We start from the raw sequence: 19990 nt of genomic DNA, 5'->3' as shown, positions 1-19990 counted from the left end.
GAAACTTACGGAAGCTCTTTCTTTTTCCATTCCTGCACAAAAGCATGGAAAGCTCTCAATTGGGGTCTAGAGTCAAGATCTAACATTTTCAACCCAAGCAAAACCTTGACCTCTGGTGCTGATAATTTGCGGTTGCTTTGATAATTATCGAGGAGAGCTTTCAGACCTTCAGCTTTGAGTAAGAGGATGACCCGGTCCATTGAGTTTCCAGATAAATTTGTCTGATCATCGACCTGATGTAAGGACAGTTCAATCATATTACATGTGGTATTCAGAGAAATTTTGGAGGACTTGTGGGGAGGTTGATTGTGCTGGTGAAAGCTTTCTCGAGCTAGTTGGGTAAGCTGCGATTGTTGCATCCCAAAGTGGAGTCTTAAATCACCACCCATCATGTTAATATCTATGACATCGACTTGCCCATTGATGACAAGAGTCGACCCTTCCTCTTTGGCAGACGAATCGACAGGCGCCTCTTTCGAAGCTGTAGGTGGCAGGACATCTAAGATATCCCGACAAAGGGGGAACATACTGTCATGAAATCGGGTGCTGATTTCGCCAATAGCAGCGATCGCTTGCACTTGAGATACGGGTCGATCATCCGCCTTCCCAAAGATCTGGGAGCCACCAAGTGAGGCTTTCTTGATGCTTATGTAGCTGGTATTGACAATTTTGGAAATGATGGAATAGCCGTGATGTTTGATTCGTAGATTCTCGGAGTAGAGAAATAAGTCCATTGCTTTAGCTTGATCTTTCTTGTTCGGTGCCGTGTTTATTACAGGACCGAAGACACTTTGAATGAAATGCTGTCCTCTAATGATATGTTCTGCTCCATGCACAGTGTCTTCTACCTTGCACAGCTGTGCCACAACATAGTCCGCCATCTGTTCTAGAGATATGTCATCATCCACTGACTGCTCCGCCGGCATCCTTCTGGACCATTCGCGGAATCGAGCCAACAACCACCATCCAGTCTGAGTTCGGATATTTCGAAAATCCTGAACGTGCAGCCCATAGGCTCTTTCGAAAGCAAAAGCTGGGAGATAGGTGTCGTAACCATTCTCGACCACCCTCTTCATTATTGTGTACAACATTCTAGCGTCTGCATTGGCTGACGGCTTACTACTGCAGATGTTTTGTATCGCTAGCTGCCAAGGTCTGATCAAAGATGACATAGTATTGATACTAGCTGTAACCATATCCAGTGAGGTATTCGAAATTCTGTTGTGTAATCGTAGTCCTTGGCTTTTATGTAGATCGACCACTAGGTTTCGAACGGCAAGCCTGAATAAAGGTACGCCGTCGCCGGAAAGTTCGTCGACTTCGGATACATCATTTATCGAGATGTCGGGTAGAGTTGAAGTGGAGCCGACCACTGTGATGGAGGATATTGAAGACGCAACATCCAGGACCGACGTGTTACCCCGTGGGGCGTAGTGATAAAGATTGCAATTGAGATCCGTCAGTTGAGTGAACAGAGAAGATGCGTGTTTCTGCCCAGATGATAGCCTGACGGTGATTGTTGGTAATCGTACATCCAGAATCTTCGCATCAACGATGGTCGACTCGCTCTCCGCTGCTTCAAGATGGCCAATGAGCAAAGCATCCAGCCGTTTCGCATGCCCTTCTTTGCCCGTGGATAGCCCAGTAAGAATGTTCGATACGACAAGTGCGGACGGTGGGGTCAAGTCTAAGTTGATTGCTTGACCTGATATCCTAACGATAGTTCCGTCTTCGACTGGTCTGCGAGGTGCAGAATTGACTCGCTCATCTGATCCGAGCTTTGTGGATGAAGCTGGAAGAGGTTCGTATTTGGTGTGAGCAGAGCGGAACCCGCGTAACTTTGCAGCCATAATAGAGGCCATGTCGCCCAAGTCCTTGTCTCCCCCGGAAGCAGCCGACGCTCCACCAGATGTAGTACTGGACATCGAGTCCGATTCGTCACCAGCAGAAGACGTGTCAGGTGTTTCACGAGCGGTAGCGAATGATCTTGATCTCCTTTTCCTTAGGCGCATTCGGCTAGCTATTCGTCAGTCTCTTCTATGACCTCGAATAGCCGCAAGCAAAGCACTTACTCGAAGTCATTGTAAGGTGTTTCTGATTCGCTTGAATCAGCTGAGGACGAACCATATTTTGCATCCTCAGAAGTCAAGGTAGACCGATCGGATTCTTCTTCAATCCACTTGTCGTCTATTGCATCTTCAGTGACACCCCACGACAGAGTGGATGGGTAGCTTACCTGCGATTGCTTGGTCCATAGGATATGGAACGTACAGACCATCTATATGGTATTCCTCTACATTGCCATTGTTAGTCATCGTAATCTCGTTACATATTCATGTTGCCTTACGATTTGGTTTCACCTCTTGGTACATGTACCAAATTCTACCAGTCTCTGCATCCTCCTGCCTTAAGAATTCCTGTTGTCGAGCTACGGCTCCCTTCCATCCCTTAGGAGCTTTGTATACATCCACGATGGCGTCGGCGTTCACAGCTGCAACCGAACGCCAGGTTTTCTTCACGTCACGTTCCAGGACGTTGAATCGGAGAGTAGGTAGCACGAAAGCCAACATGGAGCTGTAGCAATGGGCTCCCAAAGTACTGGTGTCGAGCGAGAGGCCATTCGAAGCTTCAAATGAGATGGCGTTGTGATCAGCAGTAAGCAGACCGATCAACTCGTCTATCTTGACCTTGAGGAACGTGACTGCACTTGTCATCAGCAATATAGAAAGAGGATGACGACTTTGGACATACCATCTGGGTACGTTTTGGGTACATAAATGTCAGCCGGACTGTTATCGATATCAGGGAACGTGTATCCGATGCTTCTTCCTGCAGATTGCAGATTGGCTAACAGATCGGGACCCAGGAAAGCAGAAATCTTCGGAATCGCGATCTCCCAAAGACATAGATAAGTTGTAGCAAGTGGTTTGGGACCAAAGAGTCTATTGGCTTTGACCTCGATACCCTCAATGAAAATGACGTCCGAAGGGGTCGCCTTGGGACCGGTTCCTTGTGCATATATATTGTTCAGTTCGGGAGAGGCAGTAATGCACGTTGGTGTCACGTCAAGGGATAGTTCTGAGAGCAAATGAGCTCGATGTCGTGGCAGACGTAGGGTAGTACTTACCCATGAAGTATTCCACCGACTTAAGATTCATTTGCATCTGAGGAACCGGTATGACCAGCCCTGCATCGAAATCGTATATTCCATCAGACATGAGGATGAGAGAATCTTCAACATTCATTGTGACGATGACCGCAAAGGGGTCAGACTAGCCGATCTCATAAGCGTTCACCTATTTGATAAACGTAATGACTTACCCTCCCCGGCCTGTATTTTTCTTCCACAGGATCACCGACTGAAACCGGGTCATGGTCGAATTTTTCCAGATACTCTTGCATGGTTCGGAATTGGGTGAATGAGCCAAAGTAATTATCCTTGACGCAGAACAGTCTTCGTAGAACCCAACCAAGAGCTTTGAAGACTACTTGCTTGCCCTACGAGCTGATCAGCTCACCTCTTTGTAAGCTTGACTTACCTCGAGATGTAGATCTAGCGTCTCCTGATGATCAGGTCTTGGGACGGAATAATACAAATACGACCCTTTCGCCTTTATACTACCAATTTTGCCCACTTCAAAAGCGTCTGGCCCAAAAGCTCGGTGTGTGTCCCATTTTGGCACACACAACTCCACCTTAGCATCGTCCAAGCTGACACTAAATGGTACAATAGAGAATTCCGGACGATATTGAGTAGAAGTGACTGCGACGTATGCATCCATTCGAGGCCCATACACATCCATGAAAGCTATTAATCAGCTTTATCCGAAGCACGCCTTACTCACCATTAGAATCCCTAGACCATGGAGCATCAACAATATTATAGTCGTTGATATACAGATGAAAGGCGTAATTGATGAGAGAAACTCGGAAATTGTAATGGTTAGGCACAAAGTGATGGTAATCCCCTACTGATGCTCCGGAGCTCCAATCTTTCGCTAGATCGGATATCAGAGTAACGTGATCCCGCAACAGACTGATTGAGGGCATATCGAGCGTAACATCCATCCCCCAGTCTCGTTGCGCATCCCATTCCAGAGGTGTAGGCATAGTCATGGATAGCTGAATATTCAGCGAATATCTCTCGAGTAAGTGGCTTACCTTGCAAGTCTTCGCCTTTATGAAAGTATCAAGATTGACACTTGAGCTGATCCCTAATGAATCTAGCTGCAACACCAATATTGAGTCGTATCCTTGCTGAGTGGCAACCTGGTCTTGAGTGTATGATATTGCGGAGTTCGGTCCTACTACGACATCTAGCCAGCCATATCTTCGCTCCATATCTACTGCAGCATTGTCGAACTGCCAGTCTTTGGACGGCTCTCGGGTAGGAATACGCATGACAGTTTCATCCTCCAGCGATAGATGGAGTATTAAGGTGGTGTGCATACGGGTATCTCCCGGTCGAAGGCGAGGTTTTGGTTCAGAATCGAAGAACAAGGAAGGGGCAAAAGCTCGTTGAATAGCCTCTCTGTCTGGTCAGCGATGTTACATAGTAAACAACTCACCGTTGCTGATCAGCCCATGGCCCGTATTTTATATTACCCTTGTGAATGACAATATCTATGCCATACTCTGGCGGAAGATCAACATTCCCGACCTGGTCTTGGTCGTCGACATAAGGCGCTTCAGGTGGATGAGGTACCAATCCAGGAGTGTCAGCGTAATAGGTGAATTCAAGCTGACGAGTCTCTAGCAGGTTGGTGACCTTGGCATATTCCCTTTCCTCGCGCTTCGGTCCTTTGGTTTCTCCATCTTCTAGATCCCGATACCGGGCGAGTCCTTTCCAAATCTTGTCTGTTGGTAGACCAGCTACTGGAGGAGTAGAGAATTTGGAATTATACAAGAATTTGAATTGTTTCGATAAGAGTTGGAAACCTGTGAATACGGATAGGGCGGACGGCGGTTTTGAAGTCAGATCAGGCTTTCTTTTCAGCAATTCGTCATACACTTTTTTTCCATGAGCCAGAAGAGGTCCAGAATAGTCAACATTGGTGCGCATAAGAACGCTTGCGTGATGAAATATAAGATTGGCTGACATCTTGTACAGATCAAGCGAGGAACGGGAATCTGTCACTTCAAGTGTACCTTCTGCCCGCTTGAAATCACCAATGAGAACCATGGGTGTCGCATCACTGCCCAACACGATGGATCCAGTACCTATCCGAATGTCAAGAGGAAGAGCTTCACGGAACCAATTGACACCTTCTGGGGCGGGTTTAACAGTTGGCTTGAGTAAATTAAGATTGTGATGATCAGACTCCGGAGGATATTCTGAAAGCGAAGAAATAAGCGCAAACTCTCATCGGAAGTCAAACTCACGATGCGCAGCGAGTCCATTCTCCGATGTTGCAGCGTTGGTAGATGTACTGCCGGTGACTGATGACTTCGTCACCTTCTTCAGTCTAGATCTCAAAGTTGAATCATTATCCGTATTGGTATCATCAGATGTTCGGGGAGATTTCTTATCGTTGAAACCGGACTCGTCCCTCTCATGCTTCTTCATGCGCTCGACAATAGCGTCATAAGCTGGTGTACGATTGTAAACAAACCCCTCGACCCCCTCTGCGAAAACAGTAATCCTACATGGCAATTTGTCTGGATCACCATCAGTGACAGTGTCCACCTCCTCAGATATAGGTACTCACTTCGTTTGGGGTTAAAAGATTCAGAATCTGTCTCATGCCTAATTCTAAGTTTCCAATACCTCCAGGTGACGTGTCCGTGCAAGGCTCTGACCGAGAGATTACTGGAGTGATATTCTACATCCCTAAACGATATACGTCCAGCTATGGGTGCAATCTGAAGTGAGCCTATGATTATATGAGCGTTGTAATTCCTCCAGGTGTACAGTCGAATGAAGTATGCTACGATGGATCCGAATAGTCGATTCCAATAAAACAAGAAAGCCGAAGCGGCGATGACTACCGCGGCCAACTCGATCAGGAGCAATAGATTGACCCGTTCTGAGATGCTCATAATGAACGACTCAGTGAAATACAGGTCAGACCATGCTTCAGACAGGCTTGTTATCCAGCAAGAAAGGTGATGGGGTTCTACAGATGTGTAGTAAGAATCTATGTCTTTGTTTACAATGCCAATCGACCATATGCAAATGAGAAACAAATCGCCTAAACTTCAAACGTAGATTTAAACGGTGATGTCACAGCTTTTATGACTCGATATCACGATTCAACTGTGAAAGTTAACATCATATATTCTCTTTCTGCTCACTCTTCTCGTTCACTCGGAAATCTTCAGCCGCTCCTTACGGCGTAATTCGGTGCCATGAATGGCTCACTAGTGATGACGAAATCGCCATTCGTTGATGTACGGCTCTCATTGGACCCGGTCACTCTAGATGCGGGTCTGGGCAAACGAAAAGTACGAGCCATTGAGGCTGATGGAAACATACTTTACGACGAAGAGTAGGTCCTTCCATGATGTTCACTTGTCGCTTTATATATAACTTCAATGACGTCGCATCAAGCGATCTCGAGGTTGGTGATATGCTGACACGCAGTTCTTCGTAGAAAGACGACCAACAACCACCTTACGGAGCAATTGGAGAGAGTGTGGAACGAGTACCCGAATGGCCTCCTCGATATCAAGGAGACCGAATTGGAAGAATCAGCACTTTTCGAGAGTGCAGTAAAAGAACGTGAAGATGGAGACCCGGTTGAGAAAGAGAGGGACCCATTCAAGATGATGAGCAGGAACGAAATGGATCAACTGCGAACGGACGTGCACGAATCACTCAAGTGAGCATACCTTTGTTCTCAACGCCGATGTGACAGTATGACCTGCATGACTTGGGCGTGTATCACATGGGTTGTAGATGCGTATGGTCCTGGCGAGCTGTGCCAGTATTCACAGATACAATCTGTATATCGATGGTGAATCGACATATTTCCAGGCTAATCATATTGGTAGTGCCGCTCGAAATGAACTCTGGTTTGTTCTGGAGCTGGCGAAAACTCTTTCAGCATCATCAGGCTTTACAAATCAAGCGCCTCCAACTCTCAATCAAAAAGCAGCTACTCCGAATGCCGGTCCAAAGAGGGGTAAAAACAAAGCTGCTGTAAGAGTAAACGAAGCGGATGCCAAATCTTCCTTACCCACGTCCATCTCTATGGAGCCTCCCGTTCTTCCTCCTGGAACCTTTTCGGTAACCCCCTCTTCAATGCCAGTCAAGCCCACCTACACGCAAGTGCACGAAATGGAGCTCGTCCTGGCAGCAAAGCAGCGAGCTCTAGATGAATGTTCATCTCTCATCGATTCAGCGGTCTCTGAGTTACAAATGATGGCTGTTGCTAGCGAGAGGTTCTGGGAAGATGTAGGAATATTGAGAAACGGAAATGGTGGGACAAATCGATGGGCTGTTGTTCCAAAGCCTGACTTTGGCCGAACAATGCAGGACGGGGAGAAATCCAAAGACATCATCATACCGTATGCCATTGACGAGGGTGAGTGCTTTGTACAATTCAATGAACATGCTGATTTCGTAGCTCCGCGAGCGATAAGGGCACGAAGCCTTGCTGCTTTTGATCTCGATCCAACGAAGGAGGATGCTCTAACTTTCGGTGCACGATCTCACTTACGTTTGAGAGTAACACTCAAAGATATCTCCGGTGCGATGGTGGGGTCCACGCCCGATAGTAAAGAGACTGCACGTGATGTTAAAACCCAGATGGAAGTTGCCCAAATGGAAGCATTCGACGAGGATCTTTTCAGTCAAGTGAGTCATTTGCGATGAGTACTATACGGGCAGTTGGGCTGAAGTTACCTGTAGCTTCGATATGAAGCATCTCGATTGAAGAAGAGCGAAATTGATATGCAATCAATATCTTTGTCGGTGGCTGAGTATACACTCACTTTCGAATTGGTAGGTGTTTAAGCAACGAACAAGCACATGTAATTAGCTGAGTGGTCTTGATACTAGTTTGATACTCGAATTTCTACTTCAACGCCTGTCTCTCCTCTGTGTGATGTTATCGTATCCTCAGCCCGCTTAAATCTCATCAACCTTCATCGTCATCGCAAAGCCAAGCTGGTCTCACCCATTCACTCCGACTTAAATGCCCCAATTCTACTTTCTCCCATCATCCACGCATTGAGTTATCGCCAATTGTGCAATGTAGTTCACTCCACATTCGAAAATTTCGCTAAGACTTTCACTTCAGCCGGTCTGATCATCGTAACTGATCGACGCATGTCGGCTAGCGAATCATCGTCTGCAGCTATTTACGACATGTTGTTAGGGAGAGTGGACGCGGACACCCTAAGTGAAGTTCATACTTTCCAATTGAGCGGATGGTAAGCGTGTGCTCTATTTTCATTGATTGTAATGACAGATCTTACATCTGCGATCTTCTAGCCCTGGCATCCGAATCTGCACTACTGCACCTTTCAAGACGAATGTGAGGCTGAGCAACGCCAACTTTGAAGTTTCAAACCCCGCAGAGCTCTCTCATATTTTATCCACGGAGCTTGCAACTCAGTTGCTTCGCTGGGTAACGTCGGAGATCCGGAACAAAATACCGGATCATTCGATCTCAAGCAGTTTATTTTTAGATGAATTGGAAGGAGTTATGCACCTTGGCCAGAAAGGGTCTTTCAGGTGAGTCACACACGCAAGCCCGACCCTAATAGACGGTAAGACACTGATTGTGCTGACTAATCGAATGATCCAGAATCTCGCTACCTCCTCCATTTCATTCCATCCTGTGTAACGTTGTCTACTCAGGTGAAACAAACATCTCAGGTAGTGACAGCTTAAAATTGAACGGGTACGATTCTCGTCTCGATGGAGATTTGCATCATTGGATTGATGAGGTGGTGCAAATGCTCACTTTATCTGGTACGTAACACATTTATCGATCCGCATGTATCAAATGTCGCTTGGTTTGGTGATTGGGCGGTTGTTGCTCAGGGGCAGCACAAGGTTAGCCTGGGATGCCGTAACACTTCCGTGTGCCTGAGCGATCTCTTTTCATAAGGTGAAACTCAATGGGGAACCGGGAAGACATTGAGACATTTACCGTAATAATCAGGTGAATTCACCCGTCCAGACAAACAATTCTTTCGCTGCAGATCTTCTTGCCTAAACAAATTGCGCTTGTTCGGGATCGTCAGTCACGTTATGCCTACTTTTTCAGTCCAGTTTAAACAGCTTAGGGAAAATCCTATGCAGCGGAATGTCGGGCTGAAAGCGCTTTGCGATCGATGAACAAGCAATCTTTAATAACAGTGTGATCCCGTTCAGGAACCCGGGCGTCCGGTGTCTGATGGAAGCAGTCTAAATTCTTTTTCTTTTCCACTCAATTCAATGAATCAGGGGGAGAACCTCAGACAGAAGCAGGTGAAAATGTGAAAGATGAAGTGTCTGAGACAGAGATCTACATCCTTTGTATCCGCATGTTGCACACGTCTGCCTTGAGATGGCATTTTCCCCCTGTTCGAAAAGATATATAAACCCCCTTGATCCCCCCAGAATCGACTCTTCTTTCTTCACCCACAATCTCACAACCGAGTCCCACAACAACCTTCGCATCCACAAACTTGCCCACCTCCCCTCTCCCGACCAACCCTCCCCACCGAACACCTCTTCGTATTCTTTACAACCATGTTCTTCTCAATCCAAACTATTGCCCTCGTTGCCTCTACCGGCCTCCTTGCTACCCAAGGTGTCCAAGCCTTAGCTGTCGAGGAAAGATCCACCAGCTTGTGTAACCAGGCCAACTACGGTGCCTCTGGTGTCCCTTGGAAGTCCAACTCTTCTCCTGGTTCTTTCTGTTCCTCCAACAAGCCCTCCAACAACAAGTACTGGAAGCAAATCCCCTATGCCGACTCTTACGACAAAGTCCGATGCTCAACCTCTTCGCGAGGACGATACAATGTTTGTAACGGTGGCAACAAAAAGACAAACCTTCCCAAGAAGTGTAACCCCCCCCACAAATTCCCATGGGGTTACAGTACCCCTAAGACGTCTACCTCGTCTTCTGCTGCCAAGGCTAGTGCCACTTCTTCATCCGCTGCTGCCCCTGTAGCTTCTTCTGCTTCCTCATCTGCAGCTGGTGCCGCTTCTTCCGCTGCTGCTTCTCCTGCTGCTTCTAGCGCGGATTCTGCCACCCCAGCTTCCGCAGCTCCTTCGGCTTCAGCTTCAGCTGTTGACCCGCTTTCGTACCCAGTCTGCGACTTGTCTGTAAGTTCATCAGTGTTGACCATCCTGAGATCCTCGACTGATTTTGACTCATCTCAACACAGTACCAAGTCCAATACCAAAACTACACCCGAGTTGCTGCCAACGGTGTCTGGGCCGGTTTGACCATGGGTGCCGCTGCTCAAGATGCTTCATACATGACCTACACTCTTTCTACATCCGTTGACGACTGTCTCGCTGCTTGTGACCAAATTGAAGGTGAGTCTGACATTCCGGTCCTCCTTTCTTTCGTTATTCACCTATTTTGATTCTCATGTCTTTCAATACACCGATGCATTTTGGCATTCTTCAACGAGTACTTAAGCTGACCTTGTCTTCTTTCACAGGATGTGTCTTTGTTAATACCTACTACGATGTCAACGAGGAGGAGAATTACCTTCCCAAACACACCGATGGTGTTCTCACCTGTGCCATGTACTCCACATGTGTCAGCACCGACAACAACGACAACTGGGGAGGTCAAGATGACCCCAACACCATTGTCAACTCTAACGGTTACTGCAAATCCGGTGCCTGCTCTTCTTAATTGATTACAGTGGGTCGAAGATTCTGCTCAGTGCCGAACTCTTAGTGTTGAGGTTGCATATGGTTTTTGTAGGATAGGCCTTTGTAGTATAGCAATCGGTATGAGTGATGCGAGTATTTATGTCTTTGGTATATTCATTCATCGTACGAGGGATGGTCGCGCTCAGTAGCAGATCACAGCCATATGACTGATCGCCGTCCATACAGGATCCATTTCTACCATTTATCTTGATACAAGTCTTTGGAGCACCACATCCTGTGCCTCTTGAGGCGCAGATGAAGCGACAATAAGTTATCGTTTATGTCGCTATGTACCCTCGTTGTATATCGGAATCGAAACCTCCACGTAACCTTTCTTATGTCGTTTTAAGTGAAATCGTAAACCGATGAACCGCTATCTTATCTGATATCCTGCAGTACTTGCTCAACCTTGTCGAGGTGTCTCACAGCCAGGGCCAATGAAATTGAAATGAACTAAATTGAAATGAACTCAAAGGCATATATGCATTCGGCGATATAGGTGAGTTTCCACTTTGTCGCAGCTAAGTTTACCGAAAGATGTGCTGCCACATTCCTCGGCCGAAATGCAGTCCTTGTAATGTACCTTAAGTTGGAACTGCGGTCAGAATTCAATTTGACTTCGCTGATTGCAGTGTACCCGCGCTGCGCTTTACTGAGACTGCGTTCCAAGTCTGTGTAGTCCGCAGTTGATTTTGTTTATCTCATATAAACAGTGTTTCTCAGCCATTTGTTCTTGCACAGTCAGCTTGAAATAAGTCCACAGCAATTTTTCCTTTAACTGAAGAAGGCGCAATCCGAAAGCCTTTATTCGGTTGAAATTCAGTTGTTTTTGTCTTTTGTCTGAAAGTGATTACGGAATTCGGCCAATAACGAAAAATACGCCTGCGAAAGTGGAGTCATAACCTTACCAAGCTGGTCAACATCGAGAATTGGGAATTTCTTTCCTTTTTCTAGGTGAGACTGTAAAACTGTCATAAAAATACAAGTATCAGCGCAGTGAATCACGCGATATCAACACTGCGATCCGAATATTCTCCAGGTCACCTATATTTTGCACGTCGATTCAAAACAAATAGGACCATCGAGATATATTCTCACAGGAAGAAGTTTTCTTTTACTTCTCATCTTATTTTGACCAACCTGTTCTTGCAATCTTAAGAATGGTTGCTCTACCCACTTATCATCCCATCCCAACGGATGAGAAATACTCGGATGATCCTCGACAGCAATCGGATGAGTTTGATTCGAAAGTCTATCATCCCGCATCGATCGGTTTGATCGTTGGTCAACCTGAACAAGCGAAGAACCACAGAAACGTATCGAAGATTAGAAAAGCTTTACTAGCTTTGATCGTCTTCTACTTCAGTTTCGTCACCATTACCAAACTCGGCAAACACGTTAGTGGTCGACGGGGACATGGCCACAAACATGAACATGGAGAGTTTAAAGACGTAGGTTCAATCAACGACCATACTTACTCTCATGACCATGATGCTTGGTCTGAAGTCAGACCTTGTAACGGGATGAAAGACACCCAAAAGGAAGAAGTGAGTTTGCCGAATTGTTACACCAGTATCTCCAGAAAACATTGCTAATCGTGCTGCGGGCGCAGTTCACTATCATCCCCACCGCGTATGGCGATGCTATGAACATCGAAGATGAACAAAGAACGGCCAATGCATCATTCGCTATTCCCTTCAACAAGAAAAATGCCTTCAACATCAACTTCAATGGTCTCCATGGAAACGTCATCGTTTCCAGAAGTGATGTTTCGTCACAAGGAGAACGACATGCCCCCACGGCGGTCATCGTTGAGTCCACTTTCGAGAACGACGTTCAAGGTGTCGAGATGAAGCACAACGAATGGGCAAACGAGTTGACCATCAACGTACGTTGCGAAGCATGTGCAGTTAACATGCGGTGTAAAGGCTGATGATCGTCTATGTATCTAGTCCGAAGACTTGGCCGAACACGTTGTTCACATAATCCTCCCTGCTCGAAAAAACAAAATTTCGTCTTTGTCGGTCACTTCAACCAAAACACTCAACTTTGTCCTCGACTCTTCCGCTCAAGACGTGGTTTTCAAACACCTTTCTCTTAAATCAGAATCAGGTGATATCAACGTTCCCGCTCTCAAGGGAGGTAAGGTTGAATTGGAAACCACCACCGGTGCTGTTGGCGGAACTTACAATGTCTCCAAAGCTTTGATTCTGAAAACTATCACGTAAGTCAATCTTTGATCCATGGTCTCTGGACAGTCTGCTGAAACTGATTGTGTAATCAGTGGTGATATTAAAGCTGGAGTTCATGTTCTTCCTCCCTGGAATGGTCCTCACCATCGTCCACCTCACAAGAACGAGTCTGCTATCGATCGTCCAGAGCACAAATTCAAGCATGATGATCATCATCATCACCAAGAGGAGAAACACGAGCACAAGCATAAAGGACAACGGCATGATCATCACAAATCTCCTAAAAGTCGATCATGGCTCGCTTCACTTTTCTCCAAGAGACCCGAACACCCTCATCATGGCCCTGAACCTGTATTTATCGGTGCTTTCTCCACGACTGGTTCAGTCAATCTCACTATCTTATCTCAAGGTAATTATACTTCTTCAGTTATCAGATCTTTCACTAAAACCAACAACGTATCGATCCAACACGCCGAGAACTTTAGAGGATTCTACCGAATCGGTACTTTCGTTGGCGAGTACGAAGTTGAGGTGCCTGAGAAATACAAGACTCAACACGTGCTAAAAGAAGGTACCTCCGAAACTGGCGGATTCCAAGAAGGTTTAGTAGGTTTCAAAAGACCTCATGGTCAAGAACCCCCTAAGAGGAAGGAACCCCCTTCAAAAGGGAAGAGAGACGAGATCGAGGACGAGATCGAGGTAGACTGGTTAGATATCGCAGAGGATGGGCCTCAAGGTCCACCTCATAAAGGTCATAAAGGTCATAAAGGTCCTCAAGGCCCACCTTCCCCACCACACAAAGGTCCAGGAGGTCCTCCACACCCACCACACAAAGGTCCAGGAGGTCCTCCTCACCCTCCTCACAGAGGTCCAGGTGGCCCTCATCATCCACCTCCCCCACCTCCTGGTCACTCAAGAGTATTTGCTCACACCGATATCGGTAGTGTTCAAGTCATCCTCTAATCTGCTCTATTCACGATAGATAAGCGGATTAGATGACTGATGTCGATGCAAGTGCGGATTGGGACTTTTGATAAGCGATAAGCGTGTCAAAGGAACGGAGTATCGATGTATTGTGATTGTGATGATCAGTAATCTAATATGTATTTGATCCTTAGATGGTCTGTATCTAATGTCATTTGCCTTCGAGCCCCCGGTGGATTTGATAAGATATGCAGAATTGTTTGTTATCTCTTGTCGCATCACGTTCGAAGTCAGATGTGTGATGAAGCTGTTGATCAATGTCTGAGCTTCATTCACGATAAGACCATGTCCTTATCTCACGGTGATGCCCGATAATCTTTGGTGTGCTCATACAACTTGGACGCAATCGAAGTCCCGCTTATTGTTATCTCTGTACACCTCGTCAACGGTAGTTTGACTTGATCAGAGATTGAATAGATCACATAGCGATAACAGACCGTTCACAACGGTTAGAGCTGCGCAAGAAGTCTCGAGCACCTTTGAGAGGGTTCCAACGTGAAAACAGCCTTGGCCCATGCCAAATCGAACACGACTCGGTCACAGCGATCTTCTTGCTAAGAACTCAGCAACCGGTTTTTGAAATGAGTCAAACCTAGAGACGATTTCCGCCTCGGACCGTAATACCGGCCTCTTTATTGGGTTATTGTCCTTAGAGCCAATCAGATGTATGCATTTAGTTATACCGAGATTTCACCAATTTTACTTGAAAAGGCAAATGTGCGGAAGGATACGGTACTTTCCCTCTTCAATTATCCTGAATTTTTGGGGAAGATTTGAGCTGAAATTTGACAGCATTTTGTCACTGCTGCGTATCAGAGCATTTACTTGACAATCAGCCAGCAGATGGAAGCTGTACAGAAGCTGTCATTTCAAAGGAAGGATTACGATCACTCTTTGATGCTCTGGTTGTACGCTTGGAGAGATAAGAAAACAATAAGAAAGTGGAAAAATTACAACACCGACGAAGGGGATAAAGAAAGAAGTATCCCGAGAGACCGTAAAACGTGAAAGGGGGGTGCTTTGATATCAGGCATATCATTGGTCAATGTAAACATTCCATATTTCCCCACCAGATATAGTTCTCATACGTAAAAACCCATCTTTCTGCTCTTTCATTTATCATTTATACTTTCATCATCATCATCAACAACTCATAGTTGTTTGAACATCAACAGTTTCTTTCCATTCTATTTGTGAGTAACAATCTGCATTGCATTGCAACGGTAAAGCCGAAAAAGAGACTTTGGAAATGCTGACGGGTTGAATGGAAATATCTCGTTTTATCACCTTTTTCGGAAATTGACTCGTTATTTCTGCGTTTCTCAACCTCGCTTGCCTGCCGCCATCCCAATACACTGCATCTCGTGACCATACAATAAATATTACAACGACTCACCCTGGAACTTATACGCCATCCACTCTTCAATCTCATTTGCATTCCATCCATCTCATCCTTGCATACCTCGACATCTTCGTAACCTCATCCATTCTCTTTCTTCCTTTCTGAAAATCACCCTCAATCACCTTATCTCCCAATCTCTTCTCCTCCTAAAACCCCCAACATAAAAACCCCTTTCATCAAAAAAATCGCCAATCTCGGTCCATTCCTAATCTGACCAATACAACCAACCTATCGTTTTATCATACGACAGTCTTTTCTATCTCTTTTTCTCAGTTAGACCAGAATCATCATGTCTACCCTAATTGCTACCAAGCGAGTTGACCTCCTCGCTCCTTATCTTGCCCTTGACCAAGGTTCAAAGATTCAAGCCGAATGTACGTATCTTATAGTCTAGCCCCCTCACTCAATACGCCACCCATGTCATCCTCTTCTTTCTCGCATGTCATAGGTAATAAGACGCTAATCATACGAAAACGGCTTTCTCGTCTTCCTTTCATCATTCTTTCGTTATCGTTGCTCTACATAGACATCTGGATTGACGGTGAAGGTGGTCTCCGATGTAAGACCATGACCCTCGAAAAGGCTCCTTCTTCCGTTTCAGATCTTAAGGAATGGAACTTTGATGGTTCTTCCACTGGTCAAGCTCCTGGCGACAACTCTGATGTCTTCCTCGTGAGTGAAATAAGATTGCTGCGTACATATCCGCATAGCTGACACTTTTATGCGCGTATAGCGACCCGTTGCCATTTTCAAAGACCCCTTCCGAGGTGGTGCTAACATTCTTGTCCTCTGTGAATGTTACGACAACGACGGTACACCCAACAAGTCCAACTACCGATCTCACTGCAAGAAGGTCATGGATGACTGTAAATCTCACGAGCCTTGGTTCGGTCTTGAACAAGAGTACACTCTTTTCGACGCTGATGGACAAGTCTTCGGCTGGCCCAAGAACGGTTTCCCCGGTCCCCAAGGTCCTTACTACTGTGGTGTCGGTGCCGGTCGAGTCTTCGCCCGTGATTTCATCGAGGCTCACTACGTGAGTGAAATTCGCTATATCAAGTTGACCTTCTTACATATCATGTGCTGATTTGATTGGACGTTCAGCGAGCATGTCTTTACGCCGGTGTAAACATCTCTGGTATCAACGCCGAAGTCATGCCTGCTCAATGGGAGTTCCAAGTTGGTCCTTGTGAGGGTATTGATATGGGTGATCATCTCTGGATGGCTCGATTCCTCCTTCTCAGAATCGGTGAGGAATGGGGTATCAAAGTGAGCTTGAGAATGTCCATGCAACGGTCAATGCCAATACTGAGCCGTTCTTGCCATGTAGCCCTCTCTCCACCCCAAGCCTCTCAAGGGAGACTGGAACGGTGCTGGTTGTCACTCCAACTACTCCACCAAAGAGATGCGAACCCCTGGTAAAGGTATGGCCGCTATTGAGGATGCTATCAAGAAGCTTGAGAAGAAGCATCTCGAACACATTGCTGTGTACGGTGAAGACAACGATCAACGATTAACCGGTAAACACGAGACAGCGTCAATGACTCAATTCTCCGCTGGTGTTGCCAACCGAGGTGCATCCATTCGAATTCCTCGACACGTTGGTGTTCAAGGTTACGGTTACCTCGAAGATCGACGTCCCGCTTCCAACGTTGACCCTTACCGAGTCTCCGCCATCCTCTGTGAGACCACCCTTCTCAACAACTAGACGTTTGAATTACCCCTCTGTCCCTATATTTGTTCCTTTTTATCAAGTTGTCCTAAAAATCTAATTTATACTTTTACTCTTACTTTTTGATTTTATCAAATTGAAACATCCCCCACGCGACATAATTCTCACAATCCTTTCATTTTGTTCATATTAGCGGCTTTTTTGGTAGATGCGTTGAGCGAGATGAGAGGCGGTGGGAGGTAAGAGGAGGCGGGATTATGTAACTTAGGTAGTAGTAGTAGTTACTGGTCAGTCATGCATTTCTGGTCTTCTGATCATTGCTCTCTTGATGTTTGTAACCCGCTTCAATTCGAGATAACAAAGAAGTCGCCTTAATCAATCGAATTTCTCCGGAATTGATAGACGGGATATTGAAAGTGCCACATTCCTCTACTGATTGTCATTATCCGCCATAACCCCGGAACAAAACGCCGACGCGTGCTAGCCAGTGTCAGACGTCAGCTACCGAAACAGCTACAAAACAACTTCATCTTTCTCAATTCTTCCCCTCTTCTGTTCACTATCATCTTTCTCATATCATACATGCGCATATAGCAGTGATCAAGCTCAACCAGGGCTACTTGGTGAGTCATTTCATGTCATTCCCTTCAACTCATGAGACACCCATGCCTTGTCATCTTTCTACCGCTTCCCACGCATATGATTACGAAAAAAGAATCGCTACTCGTGATTTACGTCCTTCGGGATGGCAGACGACTCATCTTAACTATAGTGAGTAAACATTTTGTCACAAACTGGGAACATCCTTCTGACAGAGTGCTTCGCTTCCTTTCTCCTTTCCCATCGCTGGCTCCACCTGTTCAGCCCAAATTGCAAGTCGGCTTCCTGTCATATAGTCAATTGCACGATCTGAGCTGACAATCTCTCCCTATAGTATGATGCACTCACATACCTATCCGCCGTACAACAATTTGCAATACAAGAAGACAGCAATGCTGATTTCACTGCCGATGTAATAGCACCTCTTGGTAGGACAAATTGAGGGGTGATACCTCTCATCGAAGTAAGTCAAAACTTATTCGTAATTAGCGCTCCCTTTCTTGTTATAAGATCCATTCTTGCTTTTGCTTCAATGTTGTTTTGTCCCTCTTCACTCGCCTATGATTATACATAAAAACCATGACAAGCATATGTAGGACCCTTCGGGGACTGACTAGAAAGTTTTTATCCAACTGCTGTATGATGGCTCTCCCTTCTCTCATCTGATCTAAATGCAAACGTCGTTCGTCATTGAAGTAGGCGCTGACATATGAGCCAATTTCAGATCCATGATGCCACCTCAATCGTCACATCACAGCTCCAGATACGGACCTTTGGGAGGTCATCAGAGTACAAGGAAGCCAGTCAACCAAAACTTACTAGAGTGAGTAGTCGGAAATGGCAACACCGCTTTCCCCGCCATTGACAAATCACCTTGTCTAGTTCTATACCGTCCATGGATAAACTCGCATATTACGATGCTCCCGCTTCCCCCTCTGCCTCATCTTCTACTTCGTCCGATGACTCAATCACTCCTGCGCACCGCCATATTCTCACCAATTCCGGTAACAAGCTCAACCCATCTGCACGCTTGATGCGTCGCGGTAAAGCTTTCGCTTGGGGTCCTCAATATGACGACGCGAAGGCGGACAAACTGGTTCGCAGACGACTCAAGCTGTGCCTAGAACAACTCTTACCTGAGGCGGCCACTGAAGTTGGGGTACAACCACCTCAGAACATCCTTGACGCTGAAACGAAAAGGAAAAATCGAAAGCGAAAAAGAGCGACTGAACCAGATTTCGTATTACCTCATCTTCGAAGTCCATCTCCTCCCATGTCGACGACCAAACTAGCTCCCATGCTCGCTTTACCTCGATCTTACCTGGATATCTTGACTAGTCCTTCTATGAGGCATACTTTAGGTGACGACAGTATGGAAACTGGACTTCAGCGCACTGCTGGAGAACTCCTCGAGGGCGAAAAGCCTCTCATGCAGGCTTTAGGTAGATTAAGGGATGTCGTAAGGTTGCTACAATCGGACGTTCCGTTGATTCCCAAAACTGAACTCCATCATCTAAATGGGGAATCGGCACAAATCAATGGCGACGGAGAAGCACTTAAATCTGATCAACCCCAGAATCCTGTTATTCGAGATCCAAATCACGTCCCACCCCTTCCTCATATTTCCGATACCGACAACTTGTGGCGGGTAACCCAAGAGCTGATCGGTACACCTTCAAATGGACCTCAATCGTCACTTCCACCACCATCAATTACTTATATGGCTACACCGGCCGAAGTGGCTGGACCATCAATCCCCAAGGAACTTGAACCTACTCCGACCCCCTTACAAAGATTATTCACTCGTCCTGACGGGATCACACTACGAGCTGTTCCCAATCCTGCCCATCCAGGATTTCACTATCCACCTGGACACAGCTTACACCCGCAGGTCATCAAGTATAACCTCGACATGACCAACCAGTGCCGTGCAGTCGATGACGCTCTGGAAAGGATAGGCGAATTGCTAGCTGACTGCAATGAATATAAGGAGAGATTGGAAGAAGCCAGAGGTCGCGTGGCTGATGTGGCAAGAGTCAGGAAAAAGGTATGGAGCGTGATCAAAGAGAGAGGCGGTTGGGAATTAGACCGTAAAGGTATTGAACTAGATCGTAAAGAGTCTTAAAAAGACTCTCAATACTTAAGATCTTCTGTTGGATGTTGTAAAAGGTTGACATCAATTTATACTGTACATGGACGTTGTAATAAATCATGAAAAGAAATGAATGTCAATTGTAGGCTTTCACGCCACAGAGTAATGTATTTACCACTACAACTACAATTTGCTTTGCATTCACAACATGATTGAACGA

At 46.0% G+C, this 19990-nt stretch overlaps 6 protein-coding genes across 6 annotated transcripts; 5 read left to right on the top strand and 1 right to left on the bottom strand.

The window, feature by feature from the left end:
• Positions 1-5: 5 nt before the first annotated feature.
• Positions 6-6039, bottom strand: IL334_000164 (uncharacterized protein; the record flags this gene model as incomplete). The annotated part of the gene is made up of 12 exons (XM_062931950.1): positions 6-2016; positions 2073-2187; positions 2237-2293; positions 2348-2701; positions 2752-3078; positions 3128-3272; positions 3322-3438; positions 3519-3763; positions 3846-4535; positions 4606-5334; positions 5383-5658; positions 5709-6039. 12 exons carry the CDS (start codon positions 6037-6039, stop codon positions 6-8), a joined length of 5397 nt encoding a protein of 1798 aa, XP_062788001.1.
• A 309-nt stretch (positions 6040-6348) lies between these two features.
• Positions 6349-8928, top strand: IL334_000163 (uncharacterized protein; the record flags this gene model as incomplete). The annotated part of the gene is made up of 8 exons (XM_062931949.1): positions 6349-6488; positions 6594-6821; positions 6994-7526; positions 7569-7798; positions 7853-7945; positions 8003-8376; positions 8438-8680; positions 8754-8928. The coding sequence occupies 8 exons, from the start codon at positions 6349-6351 to the stop codon at positions 8926-8928; spliced, it is 2016 nt and encodes a 671-aa protein (XP_062788000.1).
• Positions 8929-9685: 757 nt separating this feature from the next.
• Positions 9686-10808, top strand: IL334_000162 (uncharacterized protein; the record flags this gene model as incomplete). Its single annotated transcript, XM_062931948.1, has 3 exons — positions 9686-10264; positions 10327-10480; positions 10609-10808. The coding sequence occupies 3 exons, from the start codon at positions 9686-9688 to the stop codon at positions 10806-10808; spliced, it is 933 nt and encodes a 310-aa protein (XP_062787999.1).
• Positions 10809-11988: 1180 nt separating this feature from the next.
• Positions 11989-13983, top strand: IL334_000161 (uncharacterized protein; the record flags this gene model as incomplete). Its single annotated transcript, XM_062931947.1, has 4 exons — positions 11989-12375; positions 12441-12716; positions 12781-13052; positions 13113-13983. The coding sequence occupies 4 exons, from the start codon at positions 11989-11991 to the stop codon at positions 13981-13983; spliced, it is 1806 nt and encodes a 601-aa protein (XP_062787998.1).
• A 1712-nt stretch (positions 13984-15695) lies between these two features.
• On the top strand, positions 15696-17114 carry IL334_000160 (glutamine synthetase; the record flags this gene model as incomplete). The annotated part of the gene is made up of 5 exons (XM_062931946.1): positions 15696-15780; positions 15933-16078; positions 16140-16442; positions 16511-16675; positions 16737-17114. 5 exons carry the CDS (start codon positions 15696-15698, stop codon positions 17112-17114), a joined length of 1077 nt encoding a protein of 358 aa, XP_062787997.1.
• A 1295-nt stretch (positions 17115-18409) lies between these two features.
• Positions 18410-19803, top strand: IL334_000159 (uncharacterized protein; the record flags this gene model as incomplete). Its single annotated transcript, XM_062931945.1, has 2 exons — positions 18410-18501; positions 18561-19803. 2 exons carry the CDS (start codon positions 18410-18412, stop codon positions 19801-19803), a joined length of 1335 nt encoding a protein of 444 aa, XP_062787996.1.
• Positions 19804-19990: the final 187 nt, after the last annotated feature.

Source organism: Kwoniella shivajii, chromosome 1 (genome assembly GCF_035658355.1).
Source record: "Kwoniella shivajii chromosome 1, complete sequence".
NCBI classification, from domain to species: domain Eukaryota; kingdom Fungi; phylum Basidiomycota; class Tremellomycetes; order Tremellales; family Cryptococcaceae; genus Kwoniella; species Kwoniella shivajii.
The sequence above is the reverse complement of the archived record's forward strand: the minus strand, read 5'-3'. Positions and strand labels throughout refer to the sequence as shown.